This window comes from Ambystoma mexicanum, chromosome 1q (assembly GCF_040938575.1).
Source record: "Ambystoma mexicanum isolate Mex_15411 chromosome 1q, UKY_AmexF1_1, whole genome shotgun sequence".
Lineage (NCBI taxonomy): Eukaryota > Metazoa > Chordata > Amphibia > Caudata > Ambystomatidae > Ambystoma > Ambystoma mexicanum.
This window is the reverse complement of record NC_090922.1, coordinates 555,044,727-555,063,003: the sequence shown is the minus strand read 5'-3', so window position 1 is coordinate 555,063,003 and position 18,277 is coordinate 555,044,727. Positions and strand designations below refer to the sequence as shown.

At 47.7% G+C, this 18,277-nt stretch overlaps 1 protein-coding gene across 1 annotated transcript in view; it reads right to left on the bottom strand.

Annotated features, from left to right (window-relative positions):
• Positions 1 to 18,277, bottom strand: part of BCL3 (BCL3 transcription coactivator) — a 147,411-nt gene that overhangs the window by 12,220 nt on the left and 116,914 nt on the right. The window contains exons 4-6 of the mRNA XM_069640993.1: positions 4,275 to 4,476; positions 3,522 to 3,610; positions 1,939 to 2,016 (exon numbers count right to left, since the gene is read on the bottom strand). Of these exons, the coding sequence (XP_069497094.1) occupies positions 1,939 to 2,016; positions 3,522 to 3,610; positions 4,275 to 4,476 (369 nt within the window). The remainder of the gene's footprint in view (positions 1 to 1,938; positions 2,017 to 3,521; positions 3,611 to 4,274; positions 4,477 to 18,277) is intronic.

The window sequence follows — 18,277 nt, the reverse complement described above, 5'->3', positions numbered from 1 at the left end:
GGTAGAGTCCAGCACTTAAGGCATGCTCTAAAGGCGGCTGAAGATTACTATTTTGTGGTGAGTCTGGGATGGATCTAGGTTTCGATGATGCACAAAAACTAGATAAGAGCAGTCATGATCATCCTGTCCGAAAAACAATAAATTCATCACGAAAAGGTGCCAGCCACGGAGTTTAGCGAAGTAATGGGTCCATGTTATAGAGAAAGAAAAAACTGTTTTCGACTCACGCTCAATAGCATTCAAAACGTACTATCCTGTCATAATAGTATATATTTGTCAAATTATGTTCCAGGTAACACAAACAAATATTATGTTACCACACAACCTATTCTTTATCAGAAAGGGAAGACTGTATGGCACTCGGCCGGCACGTGATTCCCGCCAACAAGTGCGTTTTCAAGGCTGTCAATATTAAGAGTCATACGTTTCAATAGAAAACCCGCAGAAAGAGAACCAAGAAATGCGTGTTCGACATCTATGCCAAAAATCAAATATAAATCAGAACACATTTCCCAAAAATCATAGCAACCAAAAAACTAGCTGTTCCCTCAGATTACTAATTACACTCTTCAATGTGTTTGTGTTAGTGGCAACTTAATTTGAAAAAAAGATACTAATACAGCGTTGTATTAAGTTTTTTACATGTTATAAAACACGAGTGCAAGGGATGCTCAGTTAATTATTCCATGAAATTGGAGGCGTGTTGGCTAATGGTGGCCTTGCAGCATTCACCCATCAATTCATCCGCTCGAGAAGAGACTCTTGCCACAGATGCCAATGGCTCCATTGATCCACATGGGTGTGCGGTGGTTGGACCACAATTAAAAAAGAAAAAAATGTTCAGCCTCGGTGACTAAAATATAGTGGAAGGGATTGACGATCTGGAGCCAAGAACGAGTCCTGAAACAATCCGGTCAAAGGTTTGGTAAGCAGTGATGGAAGAAAGACAACACGCAATGTCCTTAGTCCTCGTCTGGGGAATGGGAATGACACCAAGCGCTTTCTTTTAGGCGAAGAATCAATCGTTTAAAACTAGAAGAAGGGTCGGTTTGTATAGGGGAGACAAGTTTTCCATCCATCGGAGCAGTCCCTTCCTGAAATGACCTTCCTTGTGTAGCAGCTGTAAGGTAATTACCAAAACAAATAGTTGTGAAGCATTAGCCATGTTCATGCAGCAATGTTTCCTGCAGAGCTGCAGGTGGTCGGGCAGAGGAGGCTGCTGCTCTAGGAGGCTGAAGCCACCATGCTAGCATGATGGTACCTCCTTGCGCACTCATCCACACAGGTGCGGCTCCGCAGCACTGGGGATGTCTTGGGGTGCAGGCTTCCACTGATCTGCGAACTCCAGACGACTGTGGCGCGAAATGGCACGACAACTGACATTGCCTACATATAACAAGAGGGCTTTGGTACACCTGCGCAGTACTGTGGTAGCGAGGCCATACATGTGTGTGGGCTGACTGCTCAGGTAGCTAGTTTTGGATCCATGTGCCCCAGTGCCGTTGGCCAGCTCTGTGGCAGGCTGCATGGTGCCGAGGCTAACATGGCAATGTGATTGGTAAATTGAGGCAGCGAGGCCCAAGGAGAACTCATGTACGCTAGCCATACACACCAGGGATGGACTGCCCAACCAGGAAACAGCAAATTATTCAGGGGGATTGCTTATTTTGAGGGCCTGTGCACTGCTGACCAAATGATGACAAAGAGAACCAGACGACTCTGTTTTGCTATAGTGTTGTGCGCCCTCCACAATCACCTCTTGAATTGCGATAGTCCTCAGAACCCTGCCAGTATTCAGGACAGCAGGGATGTGATGTGGGCCCTCTCAGCAGCAGGCCATGCAAGGGGTTACTCTGTATGCGCTTATAAAATATAAACACGTCAACATCACCAAAAGGCCCGAATTCGGGTCTCTGCACCTGGAATTTAATTATTCACCTTAATAAGCAAGGATACCATTTCCACAGAGTTATTCTCCACTGCGTGGATTAATGGAGAACGCCCACTCTTAATGTCCTGTAGAAGAAAGAAGAGAAGAGGCTTCATTTAGGGAGTGTGCCTTCCCTGCTGCTGCATTTGTAAACAGAGGAACAGGGTTACAAACAATGCATATTAAAGCAGGGGAAAAACTGTATACCCGCCACTCTGTTTCAGCCCAGAGACTAACCTACCAAACTCCTGGTCTACTGTAACACAGGCATTACTATGGCGTTAATCCCCCGTTCCAAGGTCAGAAACAGGAGGTAACGGCTCAGCAACCCAAGTTATCGCTCTGAGAGAAGTGAGGGCCTATAAGGAGGGCACCGGGCCGTTACGCCCGTTCCAGGCCTTGGAGTGATGGATTAAAGCCATTAGCACCCCGGGTTACCAAAGCAGTAAACTGTGGTGCTAAAAATTGACGATGCATGTGTCCCATTAAATGAAGGAAAATAGTTCACCAAAATTGCTGCTATGGTTATAGAAGGCAGGGCTCAGTACGGAGCCCAAATTCTATGACCATGGTGACCAGAAAAGGGAAGCTGCTGCTGCAGCGGCAATGGGCAGCGCTGCTGCTTCAACAGACAGGCAAGTGGGGAGGGGGTTTGGGATTTAAAAAAATTATAATAAGTTATGGGAGGTTGGGGAGAAAGATGGCGGCCGGTGGTGTGGGAGGCAGACTGCAGGTTCCGTGGAACGTGGGCTGAGATTACAGGTTTCAGCCCGCGATCTGTAGAACCTGCTTGGCTGTGCCCCCGCCCTGGGAGCTAATGAATGTTACAGCACACAAGCATGGCTGCACTATTATAGCACAGATATGCCTGGAAAGGTGTATAGTATGTAACAGCACAGAGCCAACCCTGCACACCTCAGCTATTCTACAGCAAAGAGATAGGAATACGTCCCCCTCTTCCTTGTACCCCAGCAGCATACCTGCCCTGTTACAGCACCACTCAGAAATGACAAGGCCCCCACTCCGGTGTTCAACCCTACAGCTATGTGGTGTACCAATCACCCTGACTCCCTAAAAACAGGCAAGTATTCACACAAAAAAGAAGAAAACAATAAGTACAAATATTCCCAATGACACATTGGAGCCAACTGGCACAAAGGATCCCCCCACAACCCTGCCGGCGCCCCACAGGAAGCTTCACATAAATGTCCTGCTCAGTGCTACCAGCAGAGCAGTGCCACAGCAAGGAGCTATGATGCTGTCACTCTCGGATCTGAAAAGGAACTTTGAGGTGAAAAGGCTTCTTTGAGTTTGCAGGAACAGATAGGTGCATAAACTCGCAAAAAAGCGTGTGAATAGGTATTAGTGCATGCCCTAATTAATCATTTTACACCCATCGTGAAAAATAGGGAGTACAAACTGCCAATTCACATTTGTATTCGGTGTCAGTGTGAGGTTCCAGGCCAGACACATTGGGCACCAGCTCTTCATATTACCGGTTCACATGCTGTGCATTAGGGGGTGGCCCGGACCCCGCGCCCACACAAAGTTTCAATCTATAAAGCTCCCCAAGTCCCGGTGGTGCACTTACCACGGCGTCGATGTCGGACCCGTGGTTCAGCAGGAATGACACAATGTCAGGGTCCGAGGTAGACACAGCCACATGGAGAGGCGTAAAACCTGAGGAAGATAACCGGGGCGAGAAGGGTTTCATCAGGCCAGAGAAGCACAGAATCGAACTAAGATGGCCGCGTGACGAAGTGACAGGTGTGTGCTGTTCAAGTGTTCGAGCTGTTTATTCTGTGTTTAGCTTCTTCTTACCTTTGTAAAATGTTGTTCGTGCCAGAAAACTCGATTATACAGATGTACGTGCAGGTAGATGTGTTGCTTTCCCTATGTGAGAATTCAGGGTGCGTGTGTGGAGTTTGTGTGGGGGTGGAGTAACTAATGTATGGCTTGTGGTGGCCACTACTTGTAGATGCCAGAAGGGGGGAGTGTGTGTCTGTCTGGACAAATGTGGAGCAGGTGTTTGTAAGGAACCAAGGTGGGGTATAGACATTGGAGTTGCCCCTCAACACCTCTGGAGAGTTGTGAGCAGTGGTGGAGGCGGCTAAAGGGTCCGTGGGAGTGGTGTTTGTGTGTGAGGGTGGAGATTCCTGTCTCCCTTTACTGAGAAGGAAATTGACATGGTTGAATTATAGGGGGTGCCATTACAAGAATATGCCGGTGTTTGTAGAGTGTGGGGGGCTGTTTGGGGATGCATTCGAGAGGGGGGGCAAGCATAATAGAACCAATATGGATGGGTGGGAGTGTGTGCTGGGCCCCTCTTTTAGGCCACCCTTACCTTCGTAATTCCTGGTTTCGAGATCGATGGCCTCCTGTGATTGGTCCAGGAGTTCTTGGAGACAGGGGATGCTGCTGTGTTCACAGGCCAGGTGGATGGACGTCTGCCCGTTACGGTCCAGAGCCATTGCGGATGCCTGGTTCTTGACAAGCATTCGGACCACTTCAGGCTGCTTTGTGATCACAGCAAGGTGCAGAGGAGTCTGGGAAATGTACAATAACGACATTGAGATAAGACAACAGTGAAGGGAGGAAGTCCGCACAGCCAGGCACTATAAAACAGTGACAGGATACTCAGTAAGGGCACTGCTCAAGGAACAGCAGCCTCCTGCTACCCACATCTCCCTGCGCTCACACAAATCCACCGGACCACATCATCTCATTGATATGGATTTTGGGGGGTAACCCTTGAAATTCACAGTGTTCCATAACTTGTTTTTAAAATATGATAACATGAAATATTGCACAAATAGAAGCAAAAACAGGAAAGAAAGGAGTAGCACAGGTTACACCAAATGAAAGCACCTTAACGTGACATTGCTCTTTCCAAGCGGGTTTCCTTACAGGCATGTGATGGGTTGGGGTTGTGCATGTCTGGAGTGCCTCTATGTCACAGCATCTGTGTGTGTGTTAGATGGGATCTGTGTGCCTGCAATGTCTACATACAAGGATGGTCTGCGTGCCCGGTGTGGCTGTGCATGTGGTCTATGTCTGTTAGGCGGGGGAAAGGGACACCAAAAGATGCCCTACAAATGTTTTCCAAAGTGGCCTCATATTGCATTGTGCCAGCGAATGCAGTGAGCACGCCTAACCCCTCCAAGCAGGATTTCGGCCAGTATTCACGTTATTGTTTTTTAAATGTATGCCAGTGGTCAATTTGCAGTACATCTGTTGCTTCATAAGGAATAGAAACTAGTTACGCATTAACACACACACAAAAACGGACATATAAGATTGTTTGAGAATGTGGAATAATAAGCATGGTTGCTAAAAACATTATATTGAGCTCCTGGAAGTCAAGCCTTTCTTTTAATATTGATGAATGGGTGGAGGAGCTTCTAACTGTCTCGACGTATGAGAAAGCCATTTACAAGTACAAGGATGAAATTGAACACTTTTGGGACATTTGGAGCTGTTTTCTTGACGTCTATGGATGAACTTGAACTTTCATTCAGAGTCGATGTGCCCCTGGCTTTGTAGATTACTGTCCTATGTCAGTACTTATGGTTTTATACAATGTTTTTGTGATATTCTTGTATCTGCTGCATGAATTTTTGCTTTTGTGATTTGTATTCTTTGGCTTTTATGTTCTCTTACTTTTTCCTTTCTTCCTTTTCTTCTTCTTTTCTTTTCTTTATGTACCTCTATTCTTTTTCTTATACAGGATATTTAGTGATAGTTTATGATGAACTGATTAATATGCTTTGACTTTGATTGACGAGAAGTGTGATTTAAGATTAATGCCATATTTTGTTGTTATTTTCTGTTGTGAAAATATATATATTTTTTTAACCGAAGACAACAAGCATACACACAGATTTGCTTGTGCAGTGTAAATGCAATGCACCACATTGCTGTGATGGTGTAACCACAATACAGATTTGTGGTCTAAGTGCATGTACCACATTTTTGGCTCCTCCTAAAATATATCATTTTGTGCCTGTCAATCTTGAATCAATAAAATTATAAACAGGGAGAATGAGGAACAACATACGTGAAGCTTTGTAACAAACACCTTACTTCAAATGGATGTGGGGGAGGAGGGCCGCTGGAAGGGGGAGGGTGGTGTGGATGGGTGACAGGGTAAGAGGAGCAGACAACATGGCCCGCCACTGCAAAGTGTCCCATGGGAATCTCCCGCGTTCCATGTGTAGGCCAGTGCACCCGATGAGTTCAGGCAGTGCACCCGTCTTTGTGTGTCTGGGCTTCTGTGCGCGAGTATGGGTGCGTTTCAGTGGGCGTTTTTCGGGGGTTCGTCAGGCAACGCAGTGGACCACTCTTAGGCATACTTGCTGATGCTGCACCTGCAGGGTTTGACCCACCTCTTCTATGCTGCACTCCATATTCATATTGCCACAGGGCAGTGCACCCCACAAACACACTGGCCTTCTGGCTCTGCCTGTACCGGGCCCATTTCTGGGAAGCAGGCAAATGAGATTGTGTTTTGACTGAAATTCAACGCACCCCAGCACCCCTCGCCTCCCCCAGCACCCCTGCTGCCGCATTCCCAAACACAGGCAGAGAGAGTGCAGGGTTCAAACCATGTCCTATATGAATGCTTCTGTGTTGGGGCACCCTTGGATTTCGGTCCTACAGATCTCCTGAAAATGCACTGTAATTAAGTTACTAATGATTAGCTTGACCGGGCCAGTTGTGGTCATGGGGCAGGGAGGTAGGAAGAAGACTCAAAAAGATACAGTGAGGGGAAGAAAAAAGGAGAGACGGAAAGAAGAAAAGAAAGAGACGGATTAAAAAGATAGGGAGAAAGTGAGAAAGGTTAGAGAAAGGACGACAGAGGTCGCAGGTAACAGACAGTGGAAAAGGATACAATGAAGGGGAAGAAGAGGAAGAAAGAAGCACGAGAATGAAAGAAAGCCAAGGACAGAACATGAACAAGAATGTGTGCGAAGAAAACGGGGAAACAACGAGAGATGGAAATTAAAAGAAAAGCAGATGGAAAGGGAAGAATAGATAAGGGAAAAGAGAAAGAAAATGAAACAAAGCGAGGTGAGAGCAGACCATGGGCAGGGGTGTAGCAACGAATGGGAGAGACCGAAGGGAGTTTGAAGCAGATGAAGCAATGAAAGCAGATATAGAGAGAGATGTACATGTGATGAAGCCAGAGGTTATGGTTTGAGGGAGAAATGACACACATGACGGTGAGATAGCTCGGCAAGTACTGTGTCTGCTTTGGCAAAGGATGAGCAACCTGCAGTCACATGTTGGAATCCCATCCAGGCCAAATGGGAAATTACCAACTTCGTGAGAGAGAAGGCAAGATACTAAGAACACTGGGCGGAGGTAGAGAGAGGGGATAATATGGAGTGCTGCACGGCACCTTTTTGTGAGCAAAGCTTGCATTGTTGCTGCCTGGGCTGTACCTTTTTAGTTTTGGCTATTAGGTGACGCCAGTCTCCACCTGTTCACACCCCATTCCTCGCACACTTAAGTTCTGAGCCTCTCCTCCCTGCGCAAGTGCTTTGCATTTAATACACCCAGGAAGATCCATCATGCACTTGACCTTTAAAGGGGCAGTGCGGGCATTTACAGGGAGGTTTGCACTGCTGCTGTGCCAGGTGGTATCTGAAGCGGATAAAGCCTGTGGCACGCCTGCCCATGCTGGATCTGCTAAACCCAAGAGAAGCGTGCCCTTCTGCTGCCCAGGCTGCACCTGTTGTGTGTGTCCGAGGGTTTGGTCAATGAAATGGGCCCTGCTCCTGCCTCTGCTATCATTGTTGTACTACAGGAAGCGTGTACTTCCCACACTGAGTGTGTGGAGTGTTTGGTTGGAAGCTTGCCTGGCTGATGTTTGTGTTGCACCTGCACACCTGGTGTGAATGCATCGCTACATGCCTGTGGTGCCCTGTTGTACGTCTATCAGCTGGTCCTCGTGCCACCTATAATGCTCCTGTTCTGTTTGTGTGGAGGGTTTGGTTGGAACGGTTCCATGTCATTTCGTCTACCCCCTTTTTTCCGACGGGTGTTTTTCCGTGGGAGTTTTGCCGAAAAAGTTAGTTGAAGTGGTTGTTAAACTATTTTTGGGGGGCTCCCCTCCAAAAGATCCTTAATTTCATTATGATTTTATTTCCCTTTCCCCCAACCCTTTATTTACCCTTTCCCACCCCTCCACCATAAAAGATTTCAATGGAAATGTTCAGCAAAACTCTCCATGCCGGGAGACATCTATACAGGGCCCCAGTACTCAAATAGCAGGCATGCTCTATGTCAGGATAAAAATGCAGGAACAGATGTCTGTGCAGATGTGTAGCATGGTGCAGCATGGGCAGCGCTCCGCGCGGTTCCCTTTACTAGTCTAGCAGCATTGATGCCATATCTGATAGAGGTAAATTGGCACAGCCTTTGGTGGGTTCCAATAGCAGCAGTAGAGGTTCCTGTGCGCTAGGCGTGTTCACTGGCAGAGCTAAGGGTCGTGAAGCGCTGACATAATGGGGTGCTGACTGTCAAGCATGAGGTACTGTGATTTCTCATTGGCTCCCCTAGGCTGTTGATCTGTGGTGGCTAGCATGTCCATGGGAAGGTCTAACCTCGGCCAAGGTGCAGGTTGCAGCAAGCAGTGGGTGCATGCTGACTGTAGGTACTGAGCCACGGACGTAAGGTGGAAGTGTGGGCCATGGCCAACCTCCCAACCACGAGAGAGGGATTCAAGAAAGCAGAAAGGAAGTGTCAGGCAGGGAAAGAAGGGATGAGTGAATAGTGAGAGTTTAATTTGTACAAAGTATGTCGAACTGTCCGTACTCTAGTTAGTCATTTATAAAAGAATGGTCTTATTACAGTCAGAAGCATTTAAAATCCGGAAAAATCAACACTTGTCCTCTTGCCGTAAACCCTGATGCGAGATTCCCGGCCTCCACACGGCTGCATGAAGGCCAAGCACACTAACCATGTGGTGCCGGGCAAGTCCTGAAAGCATAGGAGTGTGGGGGATGGATGGTTACTAATTATCATACAGAATGTGCAACAGCATCGGAAGTGATGTTCGAGGATGTGAAGTCACAGCAAGATAAATGTGGGTGTACCTGACCTCGTGGGCTAAATTCACTTGATTGCCGGTATATGGTATGATATGATATGGCATTTATAATGCGCCTATACACAAGTGATTCAAGGCGCAACAAGGCCAGGGAGGGGAACAAAGGGAAGACAGACAACGATCTTACTAGGCCAGGTGACATTGAGATCGCGCAAGTGCAGAGGAGGGGGGAAGGGGACAAAGTGCATGGGGAAAGGGGCAGTGAAGTACATGGGAACGACAATAAATAGATAAATAAAGCAAAAGTAAAAGGGCGGCCAGCTGGTGGCAAGTGCTGGTAGGGGGCTGTAGGGATACAGAAACAGTCCCCAAGTGCGGGGGGAAACCAGGGAGGCAGTGCAGGGGTTCAACTGGCGGGAGTAGGGACCTGTGCCCAGATCAGAGGGAAGCCAGGTGACCAGTGCAGTTTCAGTTTCAACCAGGAATTCAGCAGGGGAAAGGAGGAGAGAAAGCAGAAGCAAAGAGCAAGGTTTTGAGGTGCTTCCAGAACCGGAGAGGGTTCTTCTCAAGTTTCAGGGAGGCTGGGATGCTGTTCCAGAGGGAAGCCTCTAGAAGGAAGAATGTTGAAGGTATTGAGGCGCCAGAAGGCCTTGTGGACAATGCAGAGAGTTTTGAACTTAATCCTCGCAGCCACTTGGAGCCAGTGCGGAGATCTCAGTCCTGCAGAGATGCGATCCCTGAGCTTGAGGCAAAGGACACGTGTATAACGTCTATTCTTTTCAGCCACATAGTAGTAATCAGCATGGGATGTGACAGCTGAGGAGGAAATGCCAAATTCCAATGCGTCTAATTAATGTTAACACACGACTGCCAACTTTTCCAACAGAAGTCACTCCTTGATCATTTGCACTCAGTAATGTCTATGTTGAGCCGGAATGACACCAAAAGACCACAGCCCATCACTGCAAAGCCCAAAACACTGATTTTCTAGAGCCCCCATTTCACCATACATATTTGTAGCGGTGTGGGTTAAGTTAATAAAATAGGTGGAGGGCAATGGGGGGGGTGCTCTCGGGAGGGTCTCTCCCCACTTAGATATGTAGTGAAATGGGGCACAGAAAGGACATCAGTAATTTGGGCTTCGAGATGTTATGCTTGAAGTGGTCACCTAGGCCCTGTTGAGCCTATGCGTGACGTTCTGGAGTTCTTGGCGTTCAGCTGGTTGTCTCCAGTCTCGCCTGCTACTCTTTAGGCGAATGGACCCATGAGTGCTCACATGGAATCTTCCCTGTGTGTTCTTTCCCCTCTCCTCCCTGTCATGTCAATTATCTCCACGTGGTATGTGGATCGTTACATGTGTTCTTACTGAACATGTATTCACTGCATTTATTTTACCGCCATTTTTTATGTGTTTTCCCCCACACAAAATGCTGGGGTATTTGAGGGAAAAAAACATCCCCACCATGCCACCATATCCTCCTCCACTACCCACTCACTCCCCATCCCATAGTGCCTCGCCGAAAAATATACCCCCTCCATATTGCAGGGGAAAATACAGTAAAAAATACGTGGTACGAAAATAGCAGCTGAACATTCTGCAGTGCAAACACTGGACAGCAGTGTGGATGCACGGTGTCTTTGTCCTGTTTCTGTCTTCTCCCTGCCTCTGCCTGACTTCCTGGTGACTACTTACCGTAACCTGCAGCAGAATAAAGTCACCTACCATGGACTCCTGCCATCGTTAGCACCCCCACTTCGGTTATTACACGTGTGTCAGTTTGAATTGTACTAATGCACTTGTTTTGTTATTGTTCCTTTATGCAAGTAGGACTTCAAGTACCACAATGCAAAGTAATGTGGGTTTTATTGAGCGGACTTGCTGAACACATCTGACCAGCGGCAACTTCAGATTGCCAAAGGAGCCTGGGCAATAGCCCCTGCTTTTAGCCATTTTTGACACAGGTATGCAGTTTGCGTTAATGCATGATGAGATCAATGCACGGGAGCACATACGTTGTTAACATGGCAAACACAGAATCGTCATTGAATGCAAGTGACAGCTATGGAAATCTTAATAGTAGTTGTTCATTTTTTGAATTCATGTGAATATCGAGCAATCAACTGTCGGTAGTGTACTAGGTTTTGCATTTGAGATACAGCTGTGCAAACAAATACAACCGAAACACACGCATACACAGGATAATAGCAAGTATTTGCAGCCCAGCATGGCACACTGCTGGGTTGCACTGCTCTCGCAGGGCCGCGCTTAAATGGGACAACGCGCACCCTCAGGTAGCCTACGGGGCAGCGCCCACCTCTCGACATAGTGTGTGTGTGTGGGGGGGGGGTGTCTCTGCCCACCCACGTTCCTTCTCAACGTGTCCCCCGCTTTCTGTTGGTCTGGAAAGGTGTAGGGGGGTTCTCTTCTTGGGGTTCCCGTCAGTGGCGTCTCTCTCAGAGGCTGGGGATCGGCTGGAAAGTGCTGCCTGTCTTTCTGCGCGCATGCTGATTTCGGTTGGGTGCCCTGCTCTCGCTCGCTGTGCGCTTCGCCTCGGTCTCGGGAGGCGCAGTGGTCTTAACCACATCTGCCACCATCTCCTGCTGACGCAGAGCGCAGCCGCTCTCAGCTCACACCCGGGGTTATCAGGTGCTCGGCTGACGGGAAGCCAGGGCGCCACCTTCAGCGCGGGAACCGCCGAAAACATCCGAATGGGTCCCGCGCCCAGGAACAGGCGAAACTCGACAGCAAACATTCTGCAATGCCGGTAAACACAAGCAGGGAGAGGAGCGGAGGAGGGGCCTGGGGGCGGGCAGGGTGTTTCACACGCACACACCTGTGCGTCTATCACTGATCAGCGAACCAACAGTCTACCTGTACAACACTGCACTGTGGCCCTCATTCCGAGGTTGGTGCTAGCCATGGCGCCATGACTAGCACCAACACCGGTACCGCCACCGACTTGGTGGTATGGGGATTTACCGGTCTATTCCGACCATTGCGGGACCGCTGAGTCCCCATTTGAAAAGCCATTCCCCATTCCCATTTGAGCCCCCAAAGGGCTCAATGGGAAGGGGGAAGGCGTCAATAACGGTACCACAAATTGCAGTACCGTTATTGACTCGGTATCCCTTTGCGGGTCCCGTCCATAATGCCTGGTAAAAGGGAGGTACCCGCAAAGGGACCTCGGAATAGGGCGCAAAGAGATTACTGGCATCGGTGTCATTACCGGTGCCCGGTATCCCTTTGTGCCCAGGTCGTAATAACCCCCTATATGTCTAATCCAGGTGCTTCTCTATGTCCCTATGCATATCGCATACACAAAGACGCCTGTGTGATCCAGTCAGTGCAGCATAACATGCCCCCCTACAAAGCTGTCTGTGCAGATCACCTCTATTGGCCAGACCCTTGTGCACACTCTGCATGTGTCAGGCTGATTACAGTGATTCCTCACCCACCTGGGGCCAGTGAAAGAATGGGAAGGCCTCTATCAGGCCACACCCTTGGTCTATCTGGTACTACTGGGACCTGTGCCGTGTTGTACTCCCTAAGCCGGTGAGGTATTAAGAAAATATTGGTCCTTTCCCCACCCCAAGCCTGCATCGTGCTGGGCCGCACCCAAAGCCTCCCCAGCTTTGTCTTGTGAGGTCATGATTATCCCTCCCCCCAACCCTCCGCCCTGGGATGGCCTAGGCAGGCCGTATCCGCTCACTTGCCATAGCTACTTGGAGTATATTGCTTAGCAGGCACTAGTCTCTAGCACTAAATTAAACTCAGGGATCCGTTGTACACGCTGCCTGACAGGCTGGGGTGGCAGGCAGCATGTATAATTACAATTAAATGCTGCCCAACATGCACAAGTGTCAGAAAGAGTTTTCTTTTAATTGTGAGTGCTGCTTATAAGGCTCACATGGCAAGCAGTGCTTACAATTACAATTAAACGAGCGAGAATGACACAACTAAAAGTAAATTCTGCCCAACATGCATTCATGCCAGGAAGCTTTTACTCACTTTGCATGGCAGAGTGCAGAGGTGCAGGGCAAAAGGCAGCATACGCATGTGTACGCCGTGCAAATGACGAAAATTTGGCACCGGAAAACCACCTACGTGCATGTCAACCCATAATGGCTCCCTGCTACCAGATTACACTTTTGGAGAAAATGAGCTCCATGGTGGGGTGATGTGCTGAGCAGGGTGTGTCCCACTCTCACCCGGGGCTAGTTCTTCTCACGCTTGCCCCCCTCGCTGCTGGGCAGGTCTGACTTCACAGCACTACTGTTGCCAGGACTTGAGCTTTGATCCCAACAGCAACTCACACTAACAGCTGATGCCACCCAAGCATGACTCAGTGCTTGTCAAATCCGTCTCCAGCAGTGATTCACTCTTCTGAGCGCTCTAACCGGGCGACATTGGGAGTCGTTGTGCAGAGACCACCTCTGGCATGACAGTGACTCACCCAATGTCTGTCACACTAGATCTCGACTCTTGGTGAAAGGCCTCGGTGGGTGTGCGTTGGGTGCGCACGTACATGTGCTGTTTGCAGAGTGGTGTACAGGGTCAGACTGGGGCCTAAAATTGTTTTATTAGCCCTACTGCCGGATCACGAGTTCGGCGGTCATGTAATTCCCCATTCCCCATTGAGCCCATTCAGGAATGCCCCATTCCCCAATGGGCTCAATGGGGAAAATTCGCGTTCTTATCGCCGGCGGATTTCTCGCTGGCGGTAATAGCGCAAATTTTCCGCAGATTTCCCCCAGCTAAAAGCTGGAGCCAAATCCGCCAAAGTCCTGATTTGGCGGACCCTTAAATCCGGCGGTATTAGCGATACCACCGGATTTAAGGGATACCGCCAGAGTCGTGATCAGGCCCTAAGTGTCCTTTCTACATGTACTTATGCCAAGCCGGTCCCAAATTCAGTGATTAGTGTAGATGCATGTTAAAGTAGGCCGGCAGGCCAGAAGTCCAGGAGCCGCAAGTACAAAACTAGGAAAGTTCTTTATTCTCTTAGTTGCAGGTAACAGGTAAATCGGGCCCCCGCAGTTAGGCAAGAAACCTGAAACTAAGAGAACAAAGACATTTCCATTTTGCACACGCGGCTCTGGGACATCTTGCCTGATGGCCTACCCTAACAATGTTTCGCACACCTTTCCAAAATATATTTGTATAACCTGGGGTGTTGCTAGGTCTGAAAAAGATTGGGGGCTATGCTTATGTTGGGACTGTTGGGACTCAGACATAGCTAGCCTTTTGGTTGTAGCGGCTGAGCTTCTATCTGGGGCTACAACCAAAATACCCGGGCTACAGCACCTTCAGCCCCCTCCTAGCAACGCCTCTGTGCATAACAAGTGTGCTGTTTCTGCAAAGCAGTGGTTTGTAACTAGGCGGCCCGCTCCTCGTTTGTTGCCGCTGAGATAATGCCAGCCTTCATGGTGAGCTGCACTCATTCTCTGGTGGGTTCCCCTCATGTAACGCTCGCTGTGATCCTCTTGTCTTTGGTGGGCTCATTTTTAATGGATGACAATGGGTGCCAGACTACCCGTCTCAGCCCAAACCACCCTCCCAGCAGCGGCTCAGAGAAAATGCATCCTCATCCTAGGCTTGTACTCTCTCTTCACAGCTGGAGGCTTGGATTGGCCTACAGATGGGGGCGGAGGCATTGGACGCAGGGATTAAAGTATAGGTCAGTTTAGTTATGTCATGTTAATGACATGTTTACCGCGCACTGCTGCCAGTTGCATGGTCTACAAGGACTCAGAGGGATCTGAAAAGGAAGGCGTGGGTTTGTTCCCGAGAGGCGAGGGAGAGGGCCCACATGCTTTTGCTCTTGTGTTGGTACTTTCACTTCTGAAAAACCTTCACTATGAATGGGTTTCATTCTGGGTGGTAAGGGCTGGTGGCAGTATGGGAGCTTAAGCCTTTGTCTGCCCGTGGCATAGAGGTGCAATGACCGTGCTGCGATTGTGTGCATTATTGAAGGTGGTGTGGAGTGTTGCTGTTTGGTGTCAGTGTGGGAGCAGGGGGTTGTGGTTGCTCTGTGTGCCATAGTTTGTCGGTGTGTGGTTTATGTGTGAAAGAGTATGGAGAGTTTTAGTAGGGTTAGTGAGGATGAAGAAGGTAATCCTTGTATAGCGTTGAGTCATTGTTGTACAGGTTGTTTGTTGATTAAACTAAAGCTCACTGTGCAGTGGTTAACAATGTTAGGTTCCTCTTTCACTGGTAGGCCAATATACCTGGATCATGTGACCCAGGAAGCCTGAGCCAACACGTGATATTTTGTTCTGTGCCACTTTGCATTAAAGCTGCATTCTTCTCTTTGAACCTGGGCAATGGTTTGGCTAGTTAGGTCGGCAAATGAGAGCCATGTTTTTAGTGTTTTCCGGAAGGTCAGGTGCTCCTCTATTGTGCATGTTCCCTTGGACAGGGAATCGCAGAGTTGTGTTGAAATATTTGAAAAGGCTGATCTGGCATATTCAATTTACAGATATTGTTTTGGTTTTGGTGGGTGGAGGCACCACATTTTTCCTTTTGGTGGTGGGAGAAGGCATGCTTTTATGCTTTTGAAATTAAATGTGCTCACAGGAGCAGGTGCATTTAACAACAATAGTGTGCTGCACGACCCTATTGAGATGATTACTTCCAGACTCCCGCGGGATCTTTAGTTTTAGTTTTCTGGGTAGGGAATTCTCCTAAAGTTAGGGATAGAAAAGTTCATTCAACCTTTTTGTTTTAATACAAGACGACTGATAATGAAAATATCACAACTTTGTGTCCTCCTGTCATTTCTGACCCCTCACAAAGTAAAAGAATGGGTACTGTATTTACATAGGTTATACAAAGATGTCCTGATCCAGTTATGCCATTCCTATCCTCCTCATTCCCCTTATTTACAAGCTTTCATCATCCCTGCTTCCTGTCATGTCATCTCTTTCGGCAGTGCTTCCTAATTGTGCAGCCACTCTACGTCTTCCCAACCACTTAAAGTAATCTAGCTCACCCCACCCACAAATTCGAGAATCCCAATCCAGAGGGAAAACAGAAGCTCCAAGGTCTCAATCCTCCCACCATTACCCCTGCCATAATGCTCCATGCAGCATATGATATGGTCGGGGCAGGGAGTTAGTTACTGCAATAGGCCTCTGCATCAGCGTCCTATTCTAATGAAAACTTCCCCGCTCCTGCGTTGGAGTGGGGAGGTAATTAACTCATTAGGGTGCCGGAGCACCCTATTGTTGTTAAATGCTCCCGCGAGCACATTTAATTTAAAAAGGGCGCCTTCTACTCCCAAAGCAGCTTGCGGTATCCATTGAAAGGCTCCCCGAGCTGGCGCTCTGGGGGGGCTAATGGTGCCACAGCGGTCGCCCCGGCGGACCACCCCTAAGGCCAGCCCTGACCCCAGGGTTTTTTTTGGTCTGTAGATGGAGATTGTTTCTTGCAGGAATTATGTTTCTTGGACATGAATTGCTCTGACACAATGCAAAGTGTTTTGAAATAGAGCCTTTTCCTGACTGGGATATTAGTGCTGATGTGATGTGTTCTACATTGCTGAGTCTTAGGAGGAGTCCTGCTGAGTTCTGGATGTGTTGCAGTTTTTGTCAGGCATCCCAAGGTAAATACTGTTGGTGTTGTCTATTCTTGACATAAGAGAAATGAAGGAAAGTGTTCATGTGGGAAGGTTCGAAAGGTAATTGACCAACCTGGTTTGGACTACAGGGCAATGGAGTTAGTGCACTGGGTAGCTTGTAGTTTTGAGCAATTTTACTGGCCCAAAGTGCTTTAAAATACATACTTAGCTCTAAACACTACCAAGTGTCTTCCTTTGCATACTGCTTAAACGGTCATAATAAGTAGCAAAGTGTTACTCGAGATTAGGGGTTCCCTTTTTATCTGTATTTGGCAAATTTTCTTGTCTCAGTCTGTCCCTGATACTTCTCCCAATGGCATCTGACTTTTGCCAGAATGAAGCAGCTGCTGGTTCTAAAACTAAATAACTGTTGCCTACACTGACTCCCAAAGACTTCTTCCCCTTTGTGTACAGTCTTATCTTCCATTATATCTACATTCACCACAAGGGGCAAACACTTTCTGCCAGGTTTTTAAACATACAGCCTTGACCTCACTTCTGCTATCTGTCTCCTTTTACTAGACTTGCAGTCTCTCATGCACTTCTCTCTACCCTTCATATATACAGTGCTTTAAGTGAGGGGGGGCTCTAACATGGAGGTGTGGCCTAAGTGTGGAGTGGGGGGTAAAGCGATAGAAGAGATAGCGGGAGCCATGTAGGAAGGGTGGGCACATTGGTTTACCCTCTCCTTTTGTTTCTTAATCATCGGCTCTGACCAACACAGGTAGGTAAAGGTGGGGGTCGGAGCCCATGATTAAGAAACAAAAGGAGAGGGCACACCAATAGTATTGATAGCAGTTGTGGGGTGCATTTAAAGGGCCTAAACAGAAGTCCCTTTCACATGAATAGCAAGATTTTAAACACTGAAACAAAAACGGCCTGGCCTTTGTTGTTATTTTTCAAGTAAAATTAAAGAGCCATGTGGAAAGGGGCCTACCTGTCATTACCAATGGACAAGCCGCATTTTAATGTTCAAAAGAAGGAGGAATCAAAGATCCCCGTCTCATGGAAAACAGGATTTTTACACATTGAAAACAAAAAACATCCTGCACTGGTGTATGCAATTAAAAACGGTTTTAAAAAGTAAAAGTTAAAAGAATATCACTGCTCACAGAAAAATGTCAGGAAACAAAACATGATGTGTGGGTAGACCAAAAGCAATGTATATTATGTTTCACCTACAAACTTTTAGTCACAATTGAAGAGCCACTTTGTCTTCATGGATAATGTCAGCCCCAGGCAGACCCTTTTGTTGGCTGTGGGCAAAAACTTCACAAGGAAATATCACACTCCCAGCCTGGATGTCATATCTCCCATCTAATGAGAAACCACAATAAAATGTCCTGCTAAAGCTGTCAAAATGCAGTGTTCTGCAGACCTACTGGCTCTGACAGCATTGACTTCAAGAAAAGTTACCCCTTGGCTGGGGCATGAATAATATGTGTGAAAATGGGGCACCCTCTTCAAAGAGCAAGCTACCGACACAAAGGAGATTGATTAAAAAAAATGGTGGGCAGAGGGTGACACAGTCAAAACAAATGCCCGGAAGCAGGATCAGGATCATTTGTCTGACGTGAAGATTCACAATTCATGTAAAAGGGCTATTATCATTTTAGGCCTTTTTTTGCAGAAATCATAAGGCGGATTGATTTCATTTTTGTACCAATTTTATGT